The sequence below is a fragment of the Xyrauchen texanus genome, chromosome 46 (assembly GCF_025860055.1).
Source record: "Xyrauchen texanus isolate HMW12.3.18 chromosome 46, RBS_HiC_50CHRs, whole genome shotgun sequence".
NCBI lineage: Eukaryota > Metazoa > Chordata > Actinopteri > Cypriniformes > Catostomidae > Xyrauchen > Xyrauchen texanus.
Window position 1 is genome coordinate 5052516 of NC_068321.1, and position 24351 is coordinate 5076866.

Below are 24351 nucleotides of genomic sequence, written 5' to 3' on the forward strand. Positions count from 1 at the left end.
CTGTGAAACTTGTTCAGTTTAATTCTTAGTTGTTGAATCTTTTTATGTTCATACAAATATTTAAACAATTTAAGTTTGCTGATCATAAAAGCAGTTGAAAGTGAGAGGACATTTTTTTTTTGCAGAGTTTATTTGAATACACATTTAATGTATTTTATTTAGATATTTTGGTCTCTTAATAAACATGTATTTAACAAATGCGTAATTGCATCAGTCAATGCATCACAAAGATAATTCCATTTCAGGCCAGGACTACATCAGAGACCCTCTGGGAGATGAGATCATGTCCCGGTCACCAGATGACAAATACTTCTATGAAACAGATGTACTGTACCGTCAGGAAAGTGCAAGGCAGTTGGAGGGATGCTTTGTTTGCAAAGTTGATCATAATGAAACCTATTTAAAATCCTTCCCCGCATTGTATGCACTATCCCTGAGGGTTAATATTATCTTCCGCTGCTTGTGAGAGGCTGTTTTAGCACAGTTATATTTCTTTTCGGTCCTCAAAATTGGGAGAATATTAATTAAAAGAAATCTGCAACTTTAAACATGAACTACTGCATAATGGTGTGCAGCAGTTTTCTTAATTCTCTCGAATTTTGTTTGAATTAAGAGGGAACTACAAATGTCCTCATAAACCACATTTATAGCAATATACACTTGTAACTACCAGTTTGTCACCTAAAAAAAGTCCTCGTAAACCACAGTGTAATATGCTCCGAAATATCAGTCTGTAACATTAGACCACTCTCTCATTAAATATAATGTATATGAGCAGGATACAGCAAATTTAATTGCAAAACTATATTAAACAATAGCCCTTACAGACCAGTACTTTTTAATTTTGAAACTGGAGTACATTTGAAAGGAAGTACTTTTACCCGTGGACAGTTAAAATAACCAATTTAACTTTTACTGTAATAATATCAGGGTATCTGTACTTTTACTTAACTACTCGATTAGTGTACTTTGTCACCTGTACAGCCGGAGTCGCACTGACGGCGCCTGGAAAGTGTGAAATGCAAGAATGTGAAGGTGGCACTTAAAGCTCGAATTCTGTAATTAGGAAAATTCCTTATTGCAGAAGTTACATATGGTTAGGGTGCACGATTAATTACGTTAAAAAATATAACGGGTTACTTTTTTGTATAAATAATTGCACTTAAACTTCAAATCGACAGTTTTATTTTTATTTGAAAAATAATTTTAAAAATGTACCGCTCCTCTAAATGTTTTTTTTTAAAAAGCTTTCACAAACGGTCACAAAAGTATAAAAACATTTATTGTTTCAATAAAGCAATTAAAAATTCACATTTACGTATATAAATGTACAAGGAACACTGATTACTCTCATAAAACAAACATCACCAAGAATGAAGTGAGACAATGTAAAAACACTTATTTGCACTTTAATAGTGGTAGAATACCAAATGAGAAAAACAAACATAATTCACATAATGTAAAGTATTGAATATAAAATTGAGCTCGAGTCGATACAAATACAGCAGCTGTTATAGTGCGTGGACAACACAGCGAGCAGCATTCATAAATGTCACTCCCATTTATAGACCTTAAGCATCTTCTCAGTGAGAGAGGCCAGATAGCTGCTCTGGTTCACTTCAAAGTGGCAGATGTCCAGCACAGGAAGGTCTGCTGGTAGTTTCTGAAGCAGAGCACCAGTGCCAGCATCCCATACCTGCAGACAAAACACAGAAAACATGGTGAATGTGTGCACTATCAAGACCGCATTTAAGCAGTCAGGGTATCTGCAGGATTGAAGGAATTTCATTTAAGACTATTTAAGGCCAAAAAGAAACACATTAAAAACGCATTAAATAATTAATTAGCAAGTCAATACAAAACACTGAGGAACCTTGCTACATGAACAGTTATATATTTTGAAAATGGATAATATTGTATTATATTAAAGATAGGTTATCACATTTTCATTTGCATAATATTTATTATCATTTATGTACATTATTACGTTTTAAACAATTTATTGTGGATTCAGTTTGTTTTACATAAAAGTAATACATTTCTGTCCTATTTACTTCCCCCTTCCCCTGGAGCTTTTATTTTGACACTATAAGGGCTGTGTTTTTGACAGTTTACAAATGTTCCACATCCGGTAAGATGCTGTCATCTCCTCCCTCTGTTATAATGTATGCATTTGAAGATTTGTATAATGACCTGTAGCGGTTTCTAATGCTCGGAAACGCGTGAAAGCTCGAACCTGCAAGTACTTTCACAACACTTGTGAACTGCTCTAAAAGCGCTAAAAACATGAGCCGATTCATTCACAGAACACAGCGTCACCCGTTTATATAAATATGAAAATAAAACGTATTAATTTAGTGAAAAACAGTGTGAAACATGCCTTTATTATTTTTAAATAGACTTTTATTCAATGCCTTTCAAATATTGACTATTGGGCTACACTGGCTGTTGGATAAAATGATGGTTTCACTGATTAAAATAAAATATATTTGAGCCATTTCAGAACAGACAGACAGACAAATAGACAGACAGACAAATGCTTTTAACAATAATTAACTTAATACAGTTATGGTCCCCTGACGAGTGGGTGGTAGAGAGTATATACAGACTGATATACAATTAGATATATTTTGTAGCCATATCGACTCATCCAACTGACGATTATGTAAATGAAGCTTACACCTAAAAAAAAAGAAAAAGGATGCACTTCTCAGCCAGTATACAGTACATTTTTTAGGTTTCCATGAGAGTAGTATGAATAGATTTTGGACATACTTTATCCGGGGATGTGGGCATTGTCTTGTGACCCAAATATATGATGTAACAACAACCGCGAAAACTATCTGTTCTGGTTTTATTAAACAAGTGCCATTTAAGCACAAGGAACAATCATCTTGGTATATTAAGCACTTTCAGTTGAGAAGTGCCATCTGACATGTGGTTCACCGCAGTTTCTGTAAAGCCAGTGTTTTGAACGTGACGTCGCCTCAGCTCCCAAGGGATTATGGGATTGTTAAGTGTCCAGTCGATAGTACTTCAAAATCTCGCCGGAAATAGTATGTCATCCGGGTGTTTCTCGCTTACAGCTTCATGAATACTGTGGACATTCTGACATACTACTCCATTGGCATACTGTATTTGGCATATTATATAGTAGGGAAGATTCGGATGCAGCACTATTGTGTCAGCGACTTAAACTATAAAGAATTATCTGCAGTAATTCCACTATCGGCACAATAATACAATTTAGATTTTCCTCGTTATCGGCCAATAACATCGGCTGTCAATAGTGCAATAGAGGCTGCTCTGCAATTATTTTGTTTGCTGGTTGCACACACACGCTCAACATCCTTCCACGCCGCCTTTGACAGCTGAATTTTGCCGTGCAAACTATGTGACTATGCCATTATGCACTGAATTTTGAAACACAGATACTCAAAAGTTTATATATTTTGCAGGAATGCTCCTGTGTAGAATATGATCTAAACCAGTGGTTGAGAAAAGAAAAGCTTCTCACCATGGTTGAGTTGGTCCCCTCATCTCCAGTACACACTAGTGAAGAGCCTTTCCCAGCTGGACTTTTAAAGACAGCGTTCTTGGTGAGTAGCTTGCCGGAGGAGCCAGCAATGAAGGTCTGGACTGGGGAACATGAGCAGACAGGAGGCTGGCTGCAGTCTGACTGAGGGCTTCGGCTAAGCTCCATTAACACAGAGCGCAGTGACGGGTTTGCACGACCTGGATCGTTCAGAACCAGAGAGAAATGAGAACATGAGGAACAAAACCCATTACATCTACAGGTAATGGCCGATTAATAGGCCACTTTGAGATTATTGCATAACTATGCCCTCCTAGACAATTAAAGGGATAGCCCACCAAATAATAGAAATTCTGTCATCATTTACTCCTCCCCATGTTGTTACAAACCCATGTGACTGACTGACTTCTGTGGAATACAAATCATAAAAGGAGATATTAGGCAGAATGTTTCTCGTTCACCATTCACTTTTTTGGCATCTTTTTTTCTATACAATGAAAGTGAATGGTGACAGATTAATGTTCCACCTAACATCTTTTGTGAGAAGCAGACCAAATTGGAAGTCCTTAACTATAAATATGGATATACTGCCCAACTGGAACACAATGCAGGCTTTAAGACAATGATGCTTTTGCTATGCAATGCAGAAAACAGAAGGAATCCAGTCGGTATTAAATATTAAATGCAGAATGTCATGAATTTAAAATATTTGGGATAATATGAATGTATTAATGCTCAATTAATCATACTAAAATTGGGATATATCCTAGTGTGATGAATAAAACACAAAAGGCTGAGATTGAATTAAATATACAGTCTGAATGTGCTGCATGCTTCAAAGGGAATATGTGAAGCCGGTCGCTCATCCACTGATAACACCTTATCAAAAATGTCACTTGTGCTCTTTGTTAGGGATTAGATTAGACAGCAGAGCACATCATCGGGGTGAGTAAATGATGAAATCCATTTTTAGGCGAACTATCTCTTTATCAGTCATCCACTTGTGTAAAAGTTCAAAAATCTACAGACAACCCTGAATTGATAATGCATGTCCTCATATTTCATACCATATATATCAGTGAATTGTGAAGGGTTTCAATTCATCAGCTTTGTACGTCTCATTCACTGGAATTACACTGTTTTATGGCAAAAAATGTTCAAGTCTGTTTCTTATCTAATAAAATACTAATCAGATATGTACCTGGTCTGTATGTGACAAGGCAGTGTCTGCTGTCTGGCTCAACCTGTATGTCTGTGCAGTTGCCGGATTCTAAAGGCAGAATGTGAGGCGTGTACGTGGTTCCCTCCACGTGCTCCCAGAAGCAGCCCCCCTCCAGCGTGCCAGCGATAAGACCACCACATGGGAACGAACTGGAGGCAGCGCGGGGGATGTAGGACAAAGATACCACTGGACAGCTACAATGAAGAATAATATCAACATACTAAACAGATTGGAACATACAAGCATTCACAAACTGACTACATGTAGCAATAATTATAGAAATGTACATTTGGTGATTTATTCTTTAACATTCTACCGTTTCACCTTAAAAAAATAAATATCAGACCTGGAGCGAAGTGACGGCAACTCCTGAACAAAAGTGCTTGTGTCCCGTGTGTCGTACACTAACACGGAGCCGTTGCTAAGACCGGCATAAATGTAGTTATTGTTGTCATGGCACCAGCAGCAGCTCCACACAGGTCTGCCCGTGTTGTAGGCCTGGACCACCGTGTTTGTCATCAAGCTGTAAAGAATAAAAAAAAAAAAAACACATGAAGCAGAACTCCTGAAAGTCACAAATGCGCACTAGTTTACTGAAGTGTGTTGACGAACTGTTGACGAACAAAAGTAACATTTTCTATTTAAAATATAGGAATGATATTTTAGCAATGGGTTGTACTCAAGCAAAAGGCCTTGCTTTAATTAAATGGTTACAACCAGGGTATAAAAGGATCACTGCACTGACACCAAATACGAGTACTTTTTGTGCAGTGGCAGGTAATTTGGGTCATCTGTCCGCCACTGTGGCGAGTGGCCCGTAGACACACTGATGTGCGCGTGAAGAAAAACAGCCGATTATATTTTTAACTAGAGTTCTAACAGAACATGCACGTGCGTGCTCAAGAGTTTAGCTCATTGTTCACCGAGATTCTTGTTTTACATGCATTGTGAACGCAACTTTGAATGTTCACTGTATTTTTACATTCAAATTATTCCAGATATTTGTGGCTGTATAAGTTAAAGTACATAGCAAAGGACATGCAGCAACACTGGGACTAGAGGTGCATTGTCATTTGTAGTGATAATTCAATACAGCCTCAGAAATGGTGCTTAAAGAGGTTTCTCTTCTCTGCTAGTCTAAATCTTAACCTCTGTATGATACAAATGTATATACACTGTATGTACAGTGCATTGAAAAAATATTCAGCCCCCAACTATTATTTCACACAAACGAATGAGTAATTCAACAGATCTTTTCATATGTAAATCACTGAACTCTACAACTGTGCAACACCTCCAGACAGAACTGGTGTAACAGAGTCAGGTTTGTAGGCCTCCTTGCACACACACTTTCAGTGCAATCCACCCCCACAACATGATGCTGCAACCCCCATGCTTCACGGTTGGGATGGTGTTCTTCGACTTGCAAGCCTCATCCGTTTTCCTCCAAAACATAACGATGGACATTATGGCAAAAATAAAATAAAAAAAATACATTAGTTTCATTAGACCACAGGATATTTCTACAAGATCTTTGTCCCTATGTGCACTTGCAAACTGTAGTCTGGCTTTTTTATGGCAGTTTTGGAGCAGTGGCTTCTTCCTTGCTGAGCAGCCTTTGAGGTTCTGTCGATATATAACTTGTTTTACTGTGGATATGGATACTTGTCTCCCAGTTTCCTCCAGAATCTTCACAAGCTCCTATGCTGTTGTTCTCGCACCAAACTACATTCCGCTCTAAGAGACAGAATGCATCTCGTTCCTGAGCAGTATGACGGCTGCGTTGTCCCATGGCGTTTATAATTGCGTACTATTGTTTCTACAGATGAACGTGGTACCTTCAGCTGTTTGGAAAATGCTCCCAAGGATGAACCAGACTATGAGGTCCACAATTTTTTTTTCCGAGGTCTTGGCCGATTTCTTTAGATTTTTCCATGATGTCAAGCAAAAAAGCACGGAGTTTGAAGGTAGGCCTTAAAATACATCCACTTCAGTACACCTCCTATCAGAAGCTAATTGGCTAACTATCTAAAGGCTTGACATAATTTCCTTCTTGGTGTAAGAAAACTTCTGATCCAATGGAATTGTTATATAGTCAATTAAAATTGAAAAAAAAAAAAAAAGAAAATTACATTTGGGTTGTGATTTGTTTGGCCAATGAAGCTTTTTGCAATTATTTAAAATGTATCTGATTACTCTGCACAATAATCTAGAAACAACGTGAAATCAACACCACAGCAACTGAAGCAGAAAACTTTGCGAAAGACAAAATGTATGTCACTGCCAATACTTTTGGCCACAGCTGTAGCTGCGCGCGCGCGCACACACGGTTGGGAGGGTTACTACTTAGGACTTTTAAAATGTATTCCACTACAGATTACAGTATACATGATGTAAAATGTAATTTAAAATGTATTCTGTTAGATTACTCAAGGTCAGTAACATATTCTAAATACTTTGGATTACTTCAGCACTGGTAGATAAACCAGTACAGTAAGACAAAATACACATGTTAAAAATACATTCTCTGAAAAACCTAAATATCTTATGCAGTGCTGTTTCTAAAACAAGATAAATCTAACTGATCTTGTTTTAAGGATTTTTACAGGAAAACATTTAAAAACAATTATCAAAAATAAGATTTTTGCCCGAATATCAAAAGGCCTTCCTCGGAAATAAAAGAAATTAAGATCCAACGCGAATTATCTTGCTCGTATGAATGAAGTGTTTCACCGCTGTTCAAATACACGTTGGATCACATAATTTACATGTATAAATGTTTTCCATCTGAAAGAACTAAATATTAAATGAAACAAATGACAATAAGATGTAAAGTAATCTCTTCAATAATCAAAATACTTTTTAATGTAACTATTCTAAATACCAATGATATAATTTGTAACTAGTGGAATACATTTAATTATGTATTTTAAATACGTATTCCCGTTACATGCATTTCATTACTCCAACACTTTGTGTGTATGTATATACACATACAGTATCTCACAAAAGTGAGTACACCCTCACATTTTTGTAAATATTTGATTATATCTTTTCATGTGACAACACTGAAGAAATGACACTTTGCTACAATGTAGTGAGTGTACAGCTTGTATAACAGTGTAAATTTGCTGTTCACTCAAAATAACTCACACAGCCAATCATGTCTAAACCGCTGGCAACAAAAGGGAGTACACCCCTAAGTGAAAATGTAAAAATTGGGCCATAGCCTTCATTCCTCAAAACAATGATTGACTGATGAGTTTCTAGAGAAAGCCCTTTTTTTTACCTAATATTGACTTCAAGACATGCCAGTCTATTGCATACTGTGGCAACTCAAAAGCAAACACAAAGACAAGGTTACGCTTTATTTAATAAACTAAATAGCTTTCAACTATGTTTGATATAATGACAAGTGATTTTCTTGAACCAAATGATCAATTTAGTATGATTACTCAAGGATAAGGTGTTGGAGTGATGGCTGCTGGAAATGGGGTCTGTCTAGATTTAATCAAAAAGGACTTTCAAATAGTGATGGTGCTGTTTTTTACATAGTAATGACTATATTTTGTGATCAGTTGAACGCCACTTAAGTGAATTAAAGTACCAATTTACTTCCAAAACAGCAAAATCTGTAGATTATTCCAAACATTTGGCGGCCATTAATATATGCAATATAAAATATAAAAATGGCTGGTAAAATTGTTTTTACATTTTCATTCACTACCACATAATAATAATAATAAAAAAAAACATTTGTTAACATTTGCGTCATTAATATTTTTAAGAAAATTAAATGCCATCCTTCCATTATGAACCGGAATCTATCCATTTTATAATTATCATTAAGGCATGTGAATTATCAGACCATGTTTCACTCTGTGCTAACTGTTTAGGGGCTAGTGAAAATGTAGACTAAAATATAGTTTTAAAAAGCCTTGCGATTTTTGCATTTCTTGTGGCACAAACTTTTGCTGATTTTGATCCATATCTAGTAATTCTAAGTTCATCTACATGTGTATATGCAAATGTATATTTAAATGTTGAAAAAAGTTGATATAAGCATTTAAATTCTGCAGTCTCTTCCAGCTTAAAAGGCTAATGAACATCCATGACTTCACACAGAGATGCAGAAACCTTGTCCAATCAAACACTTTACAACTGTTCAGACAAACGCTACGAGTGTCTTCGCAGGGCACTTGAAGGAAACACAATCCATGCTGTATGGTCATTCCAAACAGATTTTCCAATAACAATCCCTTAAGTGAGTGCTGACTGACCGTTATCGCCATTCACCCATCTGGAGCTCTCACAGTAGAGGGTAATTGTCTTTGAAGGTGTAAGGCTGACATCAAGAGGTCGTAAAAGTCAAAGAACTCTGCGAGAACCAACGTCATAAAACTCTCACACAGATGAACATCTCCACCCAAGATAACACTCCTTACTTGCTAAGGACCATACAACGCAAATCCCATTTTGACCTCTATCTCACCTAAGGGCAATTTAGAATGACATTCTTTTCTGTAATATAAGAGGTTTTCTGTTCATACATGTTTGATATCATTCAAGAGGTCGCAGTGCGACTGGTAAGGTGGTCTCATTCCCTTTTCAGAAAAACGGATAAGGTGGTCTCATTCCCTTTTTAGAACTTAACAGAATCATGCACTCTATTAGAGACATGTCCCTCCCAAATATCCCACAGGGACCACATGCTGTATGCAGATTAGGTATATTCTTTGTAAGCATCAAAGGACCTAATCAATCACAAGTTTCAAAGGTCTTTGCCAAATGCTGTATAATTCTGTATGTCTGTCCCATCCCTGCCTGTATGTTAATGAGGTATATCCCGAGGACTACCAAACCTAACCACTCCCAAAATTCCCTTGTCCATGGTTTGGGTATTTAAGGAAAGGTGACAGATTAAACGATGCGTAATGTTACCGCAAGTCTGCGTCAGATTAGTGACGACTAATATTTGGCATCGATTCAAGTGTACTTGGTTTGCAAAGACAAAAAGGGAATTTCCGTTTAGAACAGCAAACGCTGCTTGACCAATCTAAATTCGGGTGTCTAACCTCTGTTTTAATTTGATGTTTCTCCAGATAAGTGTACGTGGGAAACCACGCATGGCCAATCCAAAGCTATTATAAGAGAAGTTATGTTGGTCAACTTACATCTGTAATAGTGGCCGTGACCTCTACTGAAGAAAACGTTAAGTTACATTCAAGTGTATGCAATTCCATGGGGCTATACTGAAGTATCTTTGATTGTGTGAACTTGAACGTGACCGATCTCAGGTATATAGCAATTACCTCTGTTTGATGATCCAATACTGGCCGCTTGTGATCGTGAGACCCGCGGTGTAGAGAAAACACGCGAGGACCTCAAAGCGACAGTTTCTTAATCTAAACGAGTAAAATATAATTAAAGAGTTAAAGGAATAATCAAACATTCGCTCACTTTTAATGATACACACATATCATTAAAAACCTTTTTCATTTATGGAGTCAGATGAATAAACGAGGTAATACATAAGAGAAAATGTATTTCATTTAATCTTGTTGTGTTGCGTAACAAGAAAGACCTTCACCCGTATTATCGGAGACCGTCATTGGACCGATAAACGGGCTTACAAAGGGAATAGGGCATAGGGATGATTACTTCAGAATGGGGCGCACCAACGAGTGAGCTTGACTCAAGGCTTTTTGGGATGTTCAGTCCGAGTAGGAGTTCTTTATTTATTTATGCTTAGCGTATCGTGATTGAAAACATGGATATACTATCCTTTACCCACTCGTTTCTTATTCATTAGCATTAGCTCAAGCCCAGTTTTAAACCAAGATCACGATGCACGGTTTTCATTTGTGGGCTTGTTATCCAGTAATGGGTTTTGTTAGATCATCATTCTGTTCTCAAGTCTAAAAATGTGATGAGTCGTTCCAACCCCCACTTCCTGTTTCAGTAGGAAATGTGTCAAAACACTAAATCGAATCATGCTCGTCAAAGCACTTCAAGGGGACCATTAATTACACAGAAAGAAGAGTGCCACTTAGTACATTTCTCACCTAGTGAGCTTGATTGTGTTATCGAGGGCCGCAGACAGCATTAAGCTGTCTTGCTGTCGGCTGAAGGCAAGACCTCTGATGTGTTTGGTGTGGATGGGGACATACTGACTAGCTCTAAGATTCACGGTACTGATCTTCTTCACCCCAAAGCCTGAAAAAGAAACAAATAAGATTATATAAACTGTGCTTAAAGACAAAATGGAAAGCAGTCTACAGAACGGCAACTGGATCAGAAAAGTAAAGTTAGTTCTGAGAAAAGATCTAGCATAATTTTGTGTGCCGATGCCACTTGTTTTGATATTTTGTTGTCTAATGCAATGAAATTCAGACTTAAAGCATTTAAGTGCTCAAATACTTTTAGGAGCCACTGTAAATAGTCTTTGGGTCCAAATACCTACCTGGTACTAATGTTGCATGTGGGGAGGGCTGGGACGCAAGCAGGCAGCCAAGAGGCTCACAGTAAGACAAAACCCTACTGCCTCCTGCTTGAGAAATCAGAACAGCCTTTGAGAACACATAATGCCCCCCATTGGAGGAGTCCTGCCTCTGGGTCAGAGAGAGACCAGCTCCCTGAGAGGAGCTAGAGGCCACCTGAACTTTCCACTTCCTAAACTCCTACAGAACAGAGAGAGCGAGAGATCAAGGCTACTTCAGCAGTTATAGCTCAATTTGACTTTGTCATGTGTATTACTGTGTAGTTCAGTTCAGCTAGATAGACTTAAAAGACTTGTAAGTGTACAGGACCTTCCCTGAAAAAGATACAAACCTCAGCCTCTCTACGTAGTTTTATGCTTTCATCAGTCATGATCTGCACCTGTAGACGACACTGAGCAGCTTCCAGTTCGTACTTTCTGCGCAAACCCTGCTCTTTTTCTAAAGATCTACACAAATGCATGGGAAAGGTCACATATAGTCCACACATCCACATTCTGCAAATGAACCAAAATACAACAAATAATAAACTCAAAAACACCTCTTCAGTTGCTCCACCTCAGAGTTGTCTAGTGCTTGCAGTTTCCGTGCATAAAGTAAGACGATATGATCGCGTTTTGCTGGTTTATTGCACTGAGGAGACAGAGGGTATCTTTTAAACATCACAAATATGTTTATCAAATGATGCCATATTGAATTTAGATCTCACAACAATAACAGTAAATTTCAGGCCTACAATTCAAGCTAGTGATAGGCATTTTGATTTGGTGGTGGTGGTGGGGGGGGGGGGGTCATTTCTGTTATTTTTTTTGGGCAGAGAGTCATGTGATCAATCACTTTAATTACATATGGCCACCAGGGGACAGCACCAAGTACATGATACAGACTCAATGATTACTCAAATGGCACAGAATGAAACTCATTCTGTGAAATCATATTCAGGGATGTCTCGATACTGATATTGGTATCGGAATCAGGTCTGACACACTCATGTACTCGTACACGTAAAAATGCTCCGATACCAAAAACAGATACCATCTGATGTACGAATGTCATTACATAAACAAGCAGCGTGCAAATTCGAATCACGTTATGTCCTAGTGAGATTATTTAACCCCAAAAGGCTGCAATTTAATTAGATAAATATATATGGTTTACTTTGCATGAGCAGCGCGCTTCAAATGTGAGCAGAGCACTAGTGAATGTGTGGAAACAATGTTGTGCCGACACACAAAAAAGCTCCTCCTTCGCTCGTACAGGGAAGCACCGTCTTGAGCTCTGTTTGTAGCAGATGACATTGAACGGAGCAAAAATACTTTGTATCACAAGGCACATACAGAGTACATACTTAAAGTGATTATTAAACGGCAAAAGCCTGTTATGTAATTATATGCCCAAGCTTTTGAGGACTGGAAAGCTACTGTCAACACACAGAAACATTTTAAAATAAAGGTACATTTAAATTAAAAGTATGACAGAAATATATCACTATTGTAATGTTATGTAATATTCACTGCATTAATCCTACTACTAATAATAATTAAATGGCAATTGTATTATATTTAAGAAATATCACCCTGTAGCTCAAGACAACATTCACCCTCAGTCCAGGGGTTGCCGATGTAATAGGATATTGTGGGAGTATATACCATGAAGGAGGGAAAAAAACCTGAATATTCTTGCTTTAGTGATTATGCATTGAAATTTTTTTTTTTTTTTTTTAATAAATTTAAAACATTTCTAAACATTTCTAAATTCAATTTGCACTCAAAACGAAAAGGCAAATAAACATGCAGGCAGAAAATTACTTACAAAAAAGACAGACATAAAAACAATTATAAAAAGTAAAAATAATAATTATAATGATGATAATAATCACTGAAATATAAATCATGGTTCGATGTGAATGTGTTTTTGTATTTTACATTTTAAATCACAGGCTGCAGAGCTGCGTTCACAATGAACTGTTCTGTGGAATTAAAGCGAATGAACTCAAAGCACCTCCTGAGCAGAGATGTCGGAGGTCATTTGAAACGCTCATAGATGATACTGTTCTTGCAACAAAAATAAATTCAGAACACAGAAACAAAGAAAGAGTGCGAACCTTTAAAAATGAACATGTTCCATGAGACAGCACGCCTCCGTACAAACATATGGTACACATGTGTATAGACGGGTTTCTGTCAACTGTTCTTAATAACATAATAGGAATGCACCAATCTGATATCATTATCGGCTCCGATACGAAAGATTTAAAACGGATCGGGTATTGGTCCGACGAGCACCAATCCAAATCAGATACTGTGAGTTAGTCATGTTCGTTACAGTCAAGCTAAAAAAATAAAAAAATTTAAAAAAGATTCATAAAAACACCATTAAAGTAGTTCATATGACTCGTGCATTTTATTCAAAGCCGCTAGAAGATGTGTAATAGATCTGTAAATCACACAAGGCTGTTTAATAATATATCAAATGCACGAGCAGCTCCAGCACGTCAGTGAATGGCACTGCTCCGTTTACACACACGGCTATTTTTAGCCTTCGAGCATTGCGCAATATTTGAGTGTCAGATGTAGATACTCAAAAGTTCGGTTCACTTATAATATGCATTTAGAACGGCACCGGAGGTGCATTTTACCAGAATTTGAATAAGCGAATTAAACTACTCTGAACTTGCCTACAAACAGACACATACAGGACTTCCTGGAGAGTTCAGAATGTCAAAATCAAAGCGTGAGGGTTTAAAAGTTAAAGGTGCACAATTGAGATATGTTACTAAAATATGTCTACATGCCATGCAAAACTTTAGTCATTGTTGTGTTTGTATGTGTAGTAACGGTTCTTAAGTGCAATTATGCTTTTTTTATGTTTTTATTTAGGACACTAGGATAAATAATTTTTGAAATGGTACAACTTTTGATCGCTTTGTTGCAAAAGTGCTTTAAAGTGATTAACACGTGAACCTCCTTGTTTTTTTTATTTTGAGTTATAAGCCTTTCATTTATGGTATGCCACTGAAACAGGAAATCTTTAAAAACACCCTCAGAGCTTAAAGGGTTACTGTTTGATTGCAGGGGGTTTAATAAGCCTACTTAAACTTTCCTGCAACGAGCAGTGAGTGGTTCTTTTTCTCATCAATATTGTCAATTTATTTTACTGTATAGATTAAAAACAATCACAAGTTATGTATCAAGAACCCCCCTGTATATTACTCAATGCGGTCACTTTTGAGTACCTGTGCCTATTCCTCATTAAAGCATGATGTTCATTCACCAAAACAGAGAAACCCACCTGTGGACATTTTTTCCCCCCACTTATCAACCAGCGCTTGATGCAGATGTGGCCAAATAGGTGTCCGCAGCGAAGAGCAGCCAGGCGGTGGTCACCTGCTGTGGTCCAAGGCTCAAAACATATGGAGCAGGTCTCCCCCTCCCCATCATCTGCTTCCTCCTGCGTAGCAATAGGTGCAGCAGCTGCAGTGTCCTCAACAGCCTCTGAGACAACCTATGAAGACAGAGATGCCATTAAAAAGTCCTTGAGATCAGTAGAGTGCCTGCAATCCATTGACCTGTTAACCGGCAGTTACCATATTTAAAAAAATATTAAGAAAACTACATTTCCTGGAAGGGTTAATTCACCAAGAAATAAATTCTGTCATTATTAAATCTCATGTCATTCCAAATCCGTACAACTTTGTAATTACGTCGTAAAAAAAAATGACCAGTACTTTTATTCCGCAACAAAGAATGGGGACTGGAGCATTTAAGCTTTGAGATGCAAAAGCAGCATAACAATATCATAAAAGCAGTTCATATGATTTTTGTTTTATATAAGTCCTCTGAAGTCAAATGAACATTTTGTATGAGGAACAGATCAAAAATGTATCTCTGGCCTGGCTCTCCTTGGCGCGTTCCTCATAAAACACTTTATGACTTTAGAAGACTTCGAATATAGCATGCACGTCACATGGACCACTTTTATGATAGCTTTATTGCGTTTTGTATCCATTTTTAAAGCTTGACAGCCTAATTACCCATGTATTTTTAATGCAAGAAAAAAAAAATGAAATTCTTTTAAAATGTATACTTTTGCTAGAACACAGTCCGATATTTGAATAACAACAGAAATCTATGTGTGCTGCACTGTAATATTCAGGTGTTTTGCATCATAACCGTTAATATACAGTGAATTTTAGCATGGCTGGAATGCTGTATTTACCAATCAGCATCCAGGATGATTTTTAAACTTCATTATAAAGCAAAACAGTTCAGGATGTAATGAGACATGTCAAATCACCTCAGTCTCTGGGGTTGGATGTTCCATCTGTGTTCCTGGCTGAGCTACAGCCCCCGTCCCCTCAGACTCTGCAGGAACACTCGGTTCTGCATTACACAAACAAAAACATGTTGTCTTATTTAGCAAAGAGGTCAGCCAATCGTAATGGAGATCATTTATATACGTCTTAAAGCTAAAGTAGGAAAAACAAATGATCGAAAATGTTATTCCACATCTCTCCCAATATTCTCCCACTAATTACATTTTAGAGATGTTAAAAGTAGGTTTATAATAAACGCCTTTATATTGTCATTTATTTAATATCATTAGTCTTTCATTATAACACTTAACGTTTGAATATCTCAATGAAAATGAACAATAGGGTCATTTATACAGCGATGGCGCTGATTAATAACAGCTGCGCTTGACTGCGCAAGCTTGTTATCGTGTTTCAGATAATAGAGTCAGAAATGTCCCAATGTTAAGTGGAGGAACACCCTTTCCGGTGCCTGAATTAGTGTTCATGATATACTGATTCACGACATGGGGAGCTGATTGAGATGCACCCACAGTTACTAAAGGTGGTGTTGTGTATTTGAAAAACATTTAGTTTGGAGCGTGTCAAAATAATCGAGCAGAGTGGTTCAGTGATGGCTCATGCAATTCGCGTCACACTGAGAACACTAGCACGAAAATAAAGCTTTAATGGCATTGCACAAATGCACGTCTCAGATGAGAATCACATTTAGCATAAGTACCTAAAGCGAAATGTATATCATTCATTTTGTTTTGGCAGTGCGAAATTTCGCTTTGGCGATTGCCTAAAAATCCAGTGATTTAAACTGTCCCGTGGCTTTCAAACAGGACAGCTTTTTATTTGATCATAGTTGTATAGCATTCAATTTGCACATTTGAAGAACAACAAAATGTGGAATAATGTTTTTTTTTTTAGACAAGAAATAAAAGCTTTTTATATGATTAATTGCTTCATTTATTAAACGATCTAATGTGGAAAATGGTCACGATAAACTAATTATGACTAACACCATAAATGGACTTCAGTAAATAAAATAAAAAAAAAAGTGTACAATATAGCACCTTTGAACTTTTTGAAAGAGCCAGCTGAGGTATATGATGGTTAGATAAAGCATGACAGGAGAAATAAAATAACCTGTTGTTGTGGACTCTTCTGACATTGTCGGGATCACAGCAGCGGTGTGGCTGGAACTGGGCGTAGTCCGCACTGGTTGTGGATTTGGGTTGTCTACACGGTCATGCTCTTCCAGAGCCTGTAAACTCCTCTGTAAAATCTGCAACCTTCCTTCCACTGGAAAGCTGTGGAAACGCAAACTTGGGACAGGAAAGCAGTTAAAATCAGCAAAATGTTTTAAAAAAATGTAACTTAATACTGTACAAATGATATATGCCCAATACCATATTTACATTCTGAGCGAGTATTGCAACAAACCCAAAGCACTCCTGTTATAATCAAAAAAGCTGGTCATTATTCGGCCATTATGTAGCCCTTTTCCAATGAAATGGCGATGGTTCTCGTGCAGCGCGTGTGACCGGTTGTTTCACGGACAGGGCAATCTGGAGCCTATCGCAAACTGGCTGAGCTTTTCCATCTACTTGAAAGCTGAATGATGTCGTAACGGGCTACATGATGACGTAACGGGCTACATGGCTACGTGGTAGTTTTATGCGACTACCTCACCTACCCAAAACAAACATTGCACGTCAGTGTTTGTGTACAGCTTTTACTCCTGTTTTTAAGGACATATGTAAACTTAGAGAAATGCAATCCAACGTTATTACATTGCTCAACAAGATGCCACAGACAATATCTATGATCAGGATGACAGTAGGGGTGTAAAGAAATGACAACGCTCACTATACAATACCATAATATCGTACGATACATAAACACACTATAGTGCAATTAAAACCAGGCAGCGCAACAATGAGAGCTGTGGAACGGTCTCCTCCCCGGAGAGGCGGCACAGAGCACTCACAGGAAAACAGAGCAACACACTCGGAGCACACAGGTGAGAAGATCGAAGGCAAATGCCAAGTAGATTGTACTGTAGTGGTACAGTTGCCGAATTTTCCAAACAATGGTGCTACAGAACATCATATCGTTTTATTTACGCCGATATCACCGCGCTAATCAGTGGAGGCAGAAACGGCAGCAGTAAGTTTAATAGCTGCCTCTCGCAGCCGACACTGAGTCACATTCACAGCAAGACGCTCATAAGTTAAAGAATCAGAACTATCAAAAAACAACTTCTGAAAAAAAGAAAAAGACAATTTAAGAAACTCGCGATTACATGAAACTTATAATTCTCTGCTTCTGACTTTAAAATGTAAACAGCTTTGAGAACACCACATGCGCACATATTATAAGACAGTTATAATGTCTGTAAGTTTTACATGCAAAGTGAAACGGGGAACAAAGCAAAGAAATTGTGTGCTGATTGTTTTTTTGCTCAAGCTGCTAAATAATACTGGATTATGTACATCTATTGTAGAATCAAAAGGTGAGGTTCCTCTGAGTAATTTTTTTCCACCACTAAATAACATTGAAAGAAGTTTTTTTCCTTGCTACAGTCACTTCAGCTTGTTCAGGGGCTTTCAGATAGTAGGGGTGTAAATCGGACATTTCATTACGGTACGATCTTATATTGATTCTCTTGGCCTGCGATCCGATATTTGACGATACTTCAAAGTCTGGTACGATACGAATCCGATTTTATTCAATTCAGGGCCCTGCAATCAATATTCTGATATTATGTGTCTATTTTACACAATCAATAATTTAAGTTTTTCCTTCAAATGCAACCAAAACGTAATTTAGAAACTTTTGTACATTTTATTTTATTGAGCTCTCTGAAAAGTGCAAATTTAGTATCCACATTGGGGCATCCACAACAAAATAAGGTACTTCAGATGTTGAAAAAAAATGATATAGATAATAATATAAAAAATAACGTCACACAAATTGATCATCAATCGTTTGATTACAGCTTATTTTTCAATTTAATCCAAATCAAAGTACAAACATACTTTCACCGGTTTACTAAGCCGATAGCTGCGATCTTCCAGAGCAGTACCCTTAGTAAACAAAACATAGTACACAATCAGATGAGAAGAGTGTAAGGAAAACTAGCAAAGTTGGCAAATGTAAAAACATGCCAAGATCAGCTGCAGAAGACACCGAAAGATTTTATGTTTGTCTCAAACATGACTGAACTCAACGACCAGGTTATTTAGCTGGCTACAATCAAAGATATTATTGCTGCCTCTAGTGTCGCTTTTGTTTAGGTCCTTCTTATGGTCTCTGTACTCCAGTAGTTTTGTTCATATGTTTTTGATTTGGTCAACTGTCCGATTGATGTCAGCGTGCATCATTTCTTGCCGTATTTCCTTGTAGACTTTTTCCCGCTTTGTGCAACTAAAGTGCCCGTTTCATCTGCTCTTTTTATTGTTGTTATAGTTAAGTACTCGTCGCTTCAATCAGAGGCTAGCCAAACTGTTGTTGTTTGGATGACTTCATCTGGATAATAGGCTACACATTATCCCACCCTCCACCCCCTGGCATAAGACCAGCAAGCTTTTAGGGCCTTTTCTGCAAGGGAAATGCACAATACTGTACAGTTTGAGAATTAGCACCAGTCCAGAAACTCCCCCCAAAACCATGTCAGTGGAAAAGGGCTGTGTGTGTCCAAGAGATCAGGGACCTAATGTTCCTAAATGTATTTTAGGAACTTTATAATATCACAATACATCTCCTACAGAACACCCACAAATATCATAATATGGTGAGACCGAATACAATAAAACACATGCGCAAGTTATTTTTTTATTCATTCATTTATGAAATGTTCTTGTGTGGGTGGCAAGGTTATGGCAAGGGTATGAGTGCAGCTAATGGTTTCTGCCCATATAATGCAGCCTATTCAACAACCCATCAGTTATTCATTTTCAATATCAATAATAAACCCATTCAGTGACCATGTTCTTGCAAATGTATTTATGGAAACCTGCAGATTGGATAGGTTACAGCGGATATCTAAAATAAAGCATTTACATTTTGCATCCTTATATTCTTGTTCATGCAAACATGCTACATCATTTATTAATAAATCCAGTGTGTCACGGACTATTCATATTTGCATCACTAAAAATAAAACAATAAGTCAGCGTGCACTGGCACAGCAAAGAAGCACAAAAAACCTCACGCATGCTTGTCAGTTGCCGTATGCACAAAAACATTTCCAAGTCAGTTTCTGCCTATATAAATCCTGATTTGTTCCTCACTTTTGACGTAGGATCAAATCAAAATTTAGGATCAAATTTGATCTTGCTTACACTTTATAAAGGAGGCCCCAGGCCAAAGACTAGTTTCGTCTCCTTGTCTTGTGACCAGCAATTATTAGACTTGGAGTGTTGCTACAGAGATGTTTTAATAGTGTTCAATTTAATCTTTAAAACACTGTTAGAGTTGGTACTATGTTTGATCTATTTTGGAGAATCAGTTTAAACCAGTTTGATGAACTGATTTATTTGTGCCACGACTCAAATGTTCCTGGAAGTCTGAAACATTACAATTATATATTGCATTTATTACATATATAAGTATATTGCTGTTTACTACAATGGATTGTTACACTGGTGCATGCATATAAAAATGATTCTACATAATTCTTCCTTGGGTTTATTAGGTGAATTATTTTTACTTCTTGGCTTCAACATTTTGAATCTATTTTTTTTTATTCTAACTCTTTAATCCAATTTAGAACAAATGCTGTAAGAGACCTTCATCAAAAGAGATCTTGGTTTGTTAAATCATGTCAAATGGTTTGCTTCAAATGAAGAACAGGGTGCTTCTCATTTCTGAAATTGTGCATCCTCATTTACTCTCCTTGCATCCTAGCTCCACCCTCTTAGGAAATTAAGAAAGGATTCAAGGAAACAAAGACAGAGTAATCTAAGCTAGATGTATTGTAAATTGAATGTACACTCAAGCTTCACTTCAGAAAGTCTTAGGCACATAAGATGTTTCACAAAAGCATGTCTTAAGATGGTTATTTATATCTTCAGCTTCAGTGTATAGAAAATATAAACTTTAGACTCCCAAACATTACTTTTGCAAATAGAAAAGATTAGAATAGAAGTACAGGGAGCCCTGCAACAGATGGCATGGCCCCACAGAGACCCCACTGAACATCGAGTGATTACATGAAGAGACAGAAGCAATTGAGACAGAATAAATAGATAGAAGAACTGTGGTGAATTCTCCAAGAAGCTTGTAACATCCTATCTGCCAACAACCAAAAAAACTGTGTCCAGGTGTATCTAGGAGAATTGGTGCGGTTTAAAAGGCGAAGGTGGTCACACCAAATATTGATTTAGCTTAGGGCTGGGTGATAAAACGGTATCGGTATTTATCGATGGTACACCTTTATCGATAACGGTATACAAAATGTTCAATGTAACGCTCGATAGTTTCACTTAAATGCATTAAAGTGTAAATAGACATGAAGTTTGGTTGCATGAACAACCCTCAAGGATGCACAGTCCCTGGATCATAAACAGCCTATCTTATGGCTTGATAAAGGAGTGTACTACGAGTGACAAGCAAACAGCCAATAACAAGTTGCGTTGTTGTGGGGTTCGGTTGCGCCATCGCAATGTGACATCAGAACAAACGAACATGTGAATTGCGAAAATGAGTGTCGTGCCTCATCTCAAGATCATCACGAATGAAAAAAGGGCATGTCCAAACTGCCTCCAATAATGTACAAGCTCTGCACTGGTGGTGACACGATTCCATAGCTGACTCCTCAGGAGGAGATGGTCCTGGCACTTGCTGGACACTCTGGGACGTCCTGAAGCCTTCTTCACTGCAGTTGAACCTCTCTCCTTGAAGTTCTTGATGATCTGGTAAATGGTTCTCTCAGGTGCAATATTCTTTGCAGCAATTTCCTTGCATGTGAGGCCATTTTTATGCAATGCGATATTGGCTCCACGTCTTTCTTTAGAGGTAATCATTGCCAACAAGAACACAATGATTGGAAGCACTTCTTCCCGCCTTTTATAGAAATCAGTCTGCTCTTATAATCCAATCAGAATGATCGTGATTTCACCTGACTAGTAGTCATTCACACTTTCCCAGGTGCTGCTGATATGATTAGTGAAATTATGTTGGCTGGTCATTTTGTGCCAGGGCCAAAAAAACTGTTGAAAATGCATCGGATCACTCTGCACTATAATCTAGAAACAATGTGAATCAACGCCACAACAACTGAAGCAGAAAACTTTGCGAAACACAAAATGTATGTCACTGCCAATACTTTTGGCCACGGCTGTACAATTTAAGATATGAGAAGCACCCAGGGTGATATTTACATCTGTAAAAGTGCTATGATTTGTCAGTCCATCATTTGCATTCTCTCACCCAGTTGTCTGTCTTCTCCTGCCCACCTGAGAGGCCAGACGCCTAAGGCGATCAAAGGCACTTGCAGTTTGCATGGCAACATCATCCTCCTCTTCCTCATCTTCATCCACCTCTGTGCTGCTGTCAGATTCAGAGATTTCAATGTGCAAATCCACCTCCATCTCCTCCATCTTCAAATATATTCTGTGGGAGACACAGCAGGCAAGACAAATAGTTCACAAAAAACAAATCTGTCATCATTCACGCAACCTCGTGTCATTCAAAACTGATATGACTTTCTATTGTGGAACACAAAATGTCAGGTGATGTAAGACAGTATGTTAATCTCATTCACCAATCACTACATTTAGCCCAACACCTCGTTTTGTGTTCCACACAAGAAAGTCAACATGAGGGTAGTAGAGTAAACGATTTTTGGATGAATTGACCCTTAAAAAAAGTGAGATTATTTGCAAGTAATCTACAATTAAATAGAGTGTCATTTATAAGATGTATCCTAGGCTACATCAAGTGAAAATGAAAGCCTTTGTGTGTTTATTGCATTGCGTTTCATTTGTCATATATGATTTATCCTTGCTGCTGGTAAGCTTAACCCTTGTGCGACATTCGATACGTTTTTGTCTTTTTCATTTTTGCTTTTTGATAATTTTGGCTACGTTGCAATGGCATAAATTTAGCAAAAGGTGTGTATTTTGGAGGGAATTTTGAGATTTCAACGTCAGTTCCTATAATACATCTATAATACACTGCGAACACAAAATAGTTACACTCAGGACCTTAAGGACAAAAATGTCCCCAATTAAAACCCATTAAAACTATAATATTTGATCCCAGTGCCATTAAAGGATAAAATCATGAATTCGATTATATTATGCTTTCATTCCGGAGCCCTGTCTTCAAAATTTAAATTTGTAATATTTTCCACCAGATGGTGCCATTTTTCTCATGTTTAGCCTATGGAGCAAATACACCCTTTTTCCCTATTTTCTGTATAGGGAAAAAGAGCACTGCAGGACAATTGAATAAATTATGCAGCTAAAATTGTGCGGGTGTCGGCATGGATGTCAGAGTGTGTTTTGTATGTGTAAAACAAAAAACAGTGTAACAAAAACAGGCATTTAAAGGGTTAAAATCCTGAAAATGAATGAATATTTGGTAGTTAAGATTTGGACTGATGGTGGTCACTGACGTCAGTGAAAGTGGATTAACATATATAATATTAACATATAATATTATTATGGCAGTTTTTGACATCTAATGACCTCTGAGTAACTCTTTTAATTTGACGCACAAGAGTTAATTACTGAAAAAGTGTTAAAATAAACAGGAAACACGGACACCGCAATGCACGTTTTACGGCTATTATAAGAATTACAGTAGTTTGCAAAATGCCCTGCTAGATCACACATTAAAATATGAACTATATGTTATCACACTATACTGTATGTATATGGATGAGAACATATGGAGCTCTTATAAATCCATATCGACTAAACTTAATAAGGTGGTTTAACAGATATTATCAAATCACCATAAATCTCACCGTACCTTATAGCTTTATATGCAGTTTTAAAATAGCATTAATGTCATGTAAAAACATAATTAAGGTGCGACATATGATATTAGTTGTATTATTAACAACGAGGCTAAACATGCTACTGTTGCTAAACTACAGCACACATACAGCTCACAAAATGTAAAATATTTACCAAGAAAGCCACAGATTTTCTTGCTGATTTTCTCTCACTGGTCGTCAACAGCTCAACTTTTAGAAATTGATCGTGGTCAGCACTCTAATAAATACAAATGAACTCGGTGAATTCGTGATAGATTGATTCATGCTAAACACTATTTGCGTTTGCAACAAAACCGCCAGTATGAGGCTCCGCCCCTGAGGGCGTTTCGAAATATGATTGGATAACAGACTCTGAATGCTTTGGGGGGTTCTTTATAACGCCGTAAATCCAAGAGAGGCTGCTTACTGCAGAGCAAATGGGTGGAGCTTACGTTTAGCAAAAACGTTGAAAGTTATGAACACTTTAGTTTTTTTTTTGCATGTTTTGGCCTCTCTCATTTCTCCCTAGAGTTTGAAAGTAAGAACATATAATTCCATTTAGCATTTCCTTGCATTGTGAAACCATTGGGAAGTCTGAATCCCAAAGGTTCACATACTTCTGCACACAAGGATACTTCATGTATTAAGTAAATAATTCAAATATATCCAAACTATTTGTGTTTTCTGTTAATCGTGCAATATTTTATCAGAAAATGTAGCGTAGATGAAGACATAATGAAATACGTCTAAAATATGAAAAACAAACTTCCAAAGGAGTTCATAAACTCAGTTTAATTCAATCACTAT

General features: G+C 37.4%; 2 protein-coding genes across 4 annotated transcripts in view; one reads left to right on the plus strand and one right to left on the minus strand.

The window, feature by feature from the left end:
• si:dkey-234i14.3 (fibulin-7-like) overlaps positions 1-24351 on the plus strand; it is a 180502-nt gene that overhangs the window by 59948 nt on the left and 96203 nt on the right. The window lies entirely within an intron of this gene.
• rfwd3 (ring finger and WD repeat domain 3) lies at positions 1317-23855 on the minus strand. Of its 3 annotated transcripts, none has more exons than XM_052119786.1 (13): positions 23699-23855; positions 21990-22172; positions 16701-16879; positions 15551-15636; positions 14546-14758; positions 11796-11887; positions 11589-11703; positions 11221-11437; positions 10823-10973; positions 5104-5280; positions 4737-4951; positions 3518-3735; positions 1317-1696 (listed from the first exon to the last, which is right to left on the minus strand). In XM_052119786.1, the coding sequence occupies exons 2-13, from the start codon at positions 22157-22159 to the stop codon at positions 1553-1555; spliced, it is 1977 nt and encodes a 658-aa protein (XP_051975746.1). In that variant the 5' UTR covers positions 22160-22172; positions 23699-23855; the 3' UTR covers positions 1317-1552. The 3 variants fall into 3 exon arrangements, with proteins under 3 accessions (XP_051975746.1, XP_051975748.1, XP_051975747.1); XM_052119788.1 differs by lacking the exons at positions 21990-22172; positions 23699-23855 and adding exons at positions 18596-18643; positions 18791-19050; XM_052119787.1 differs by lacking the exons at positions 21990-22172; positions 23699-23855 and adding an exon at positions 18596-19050.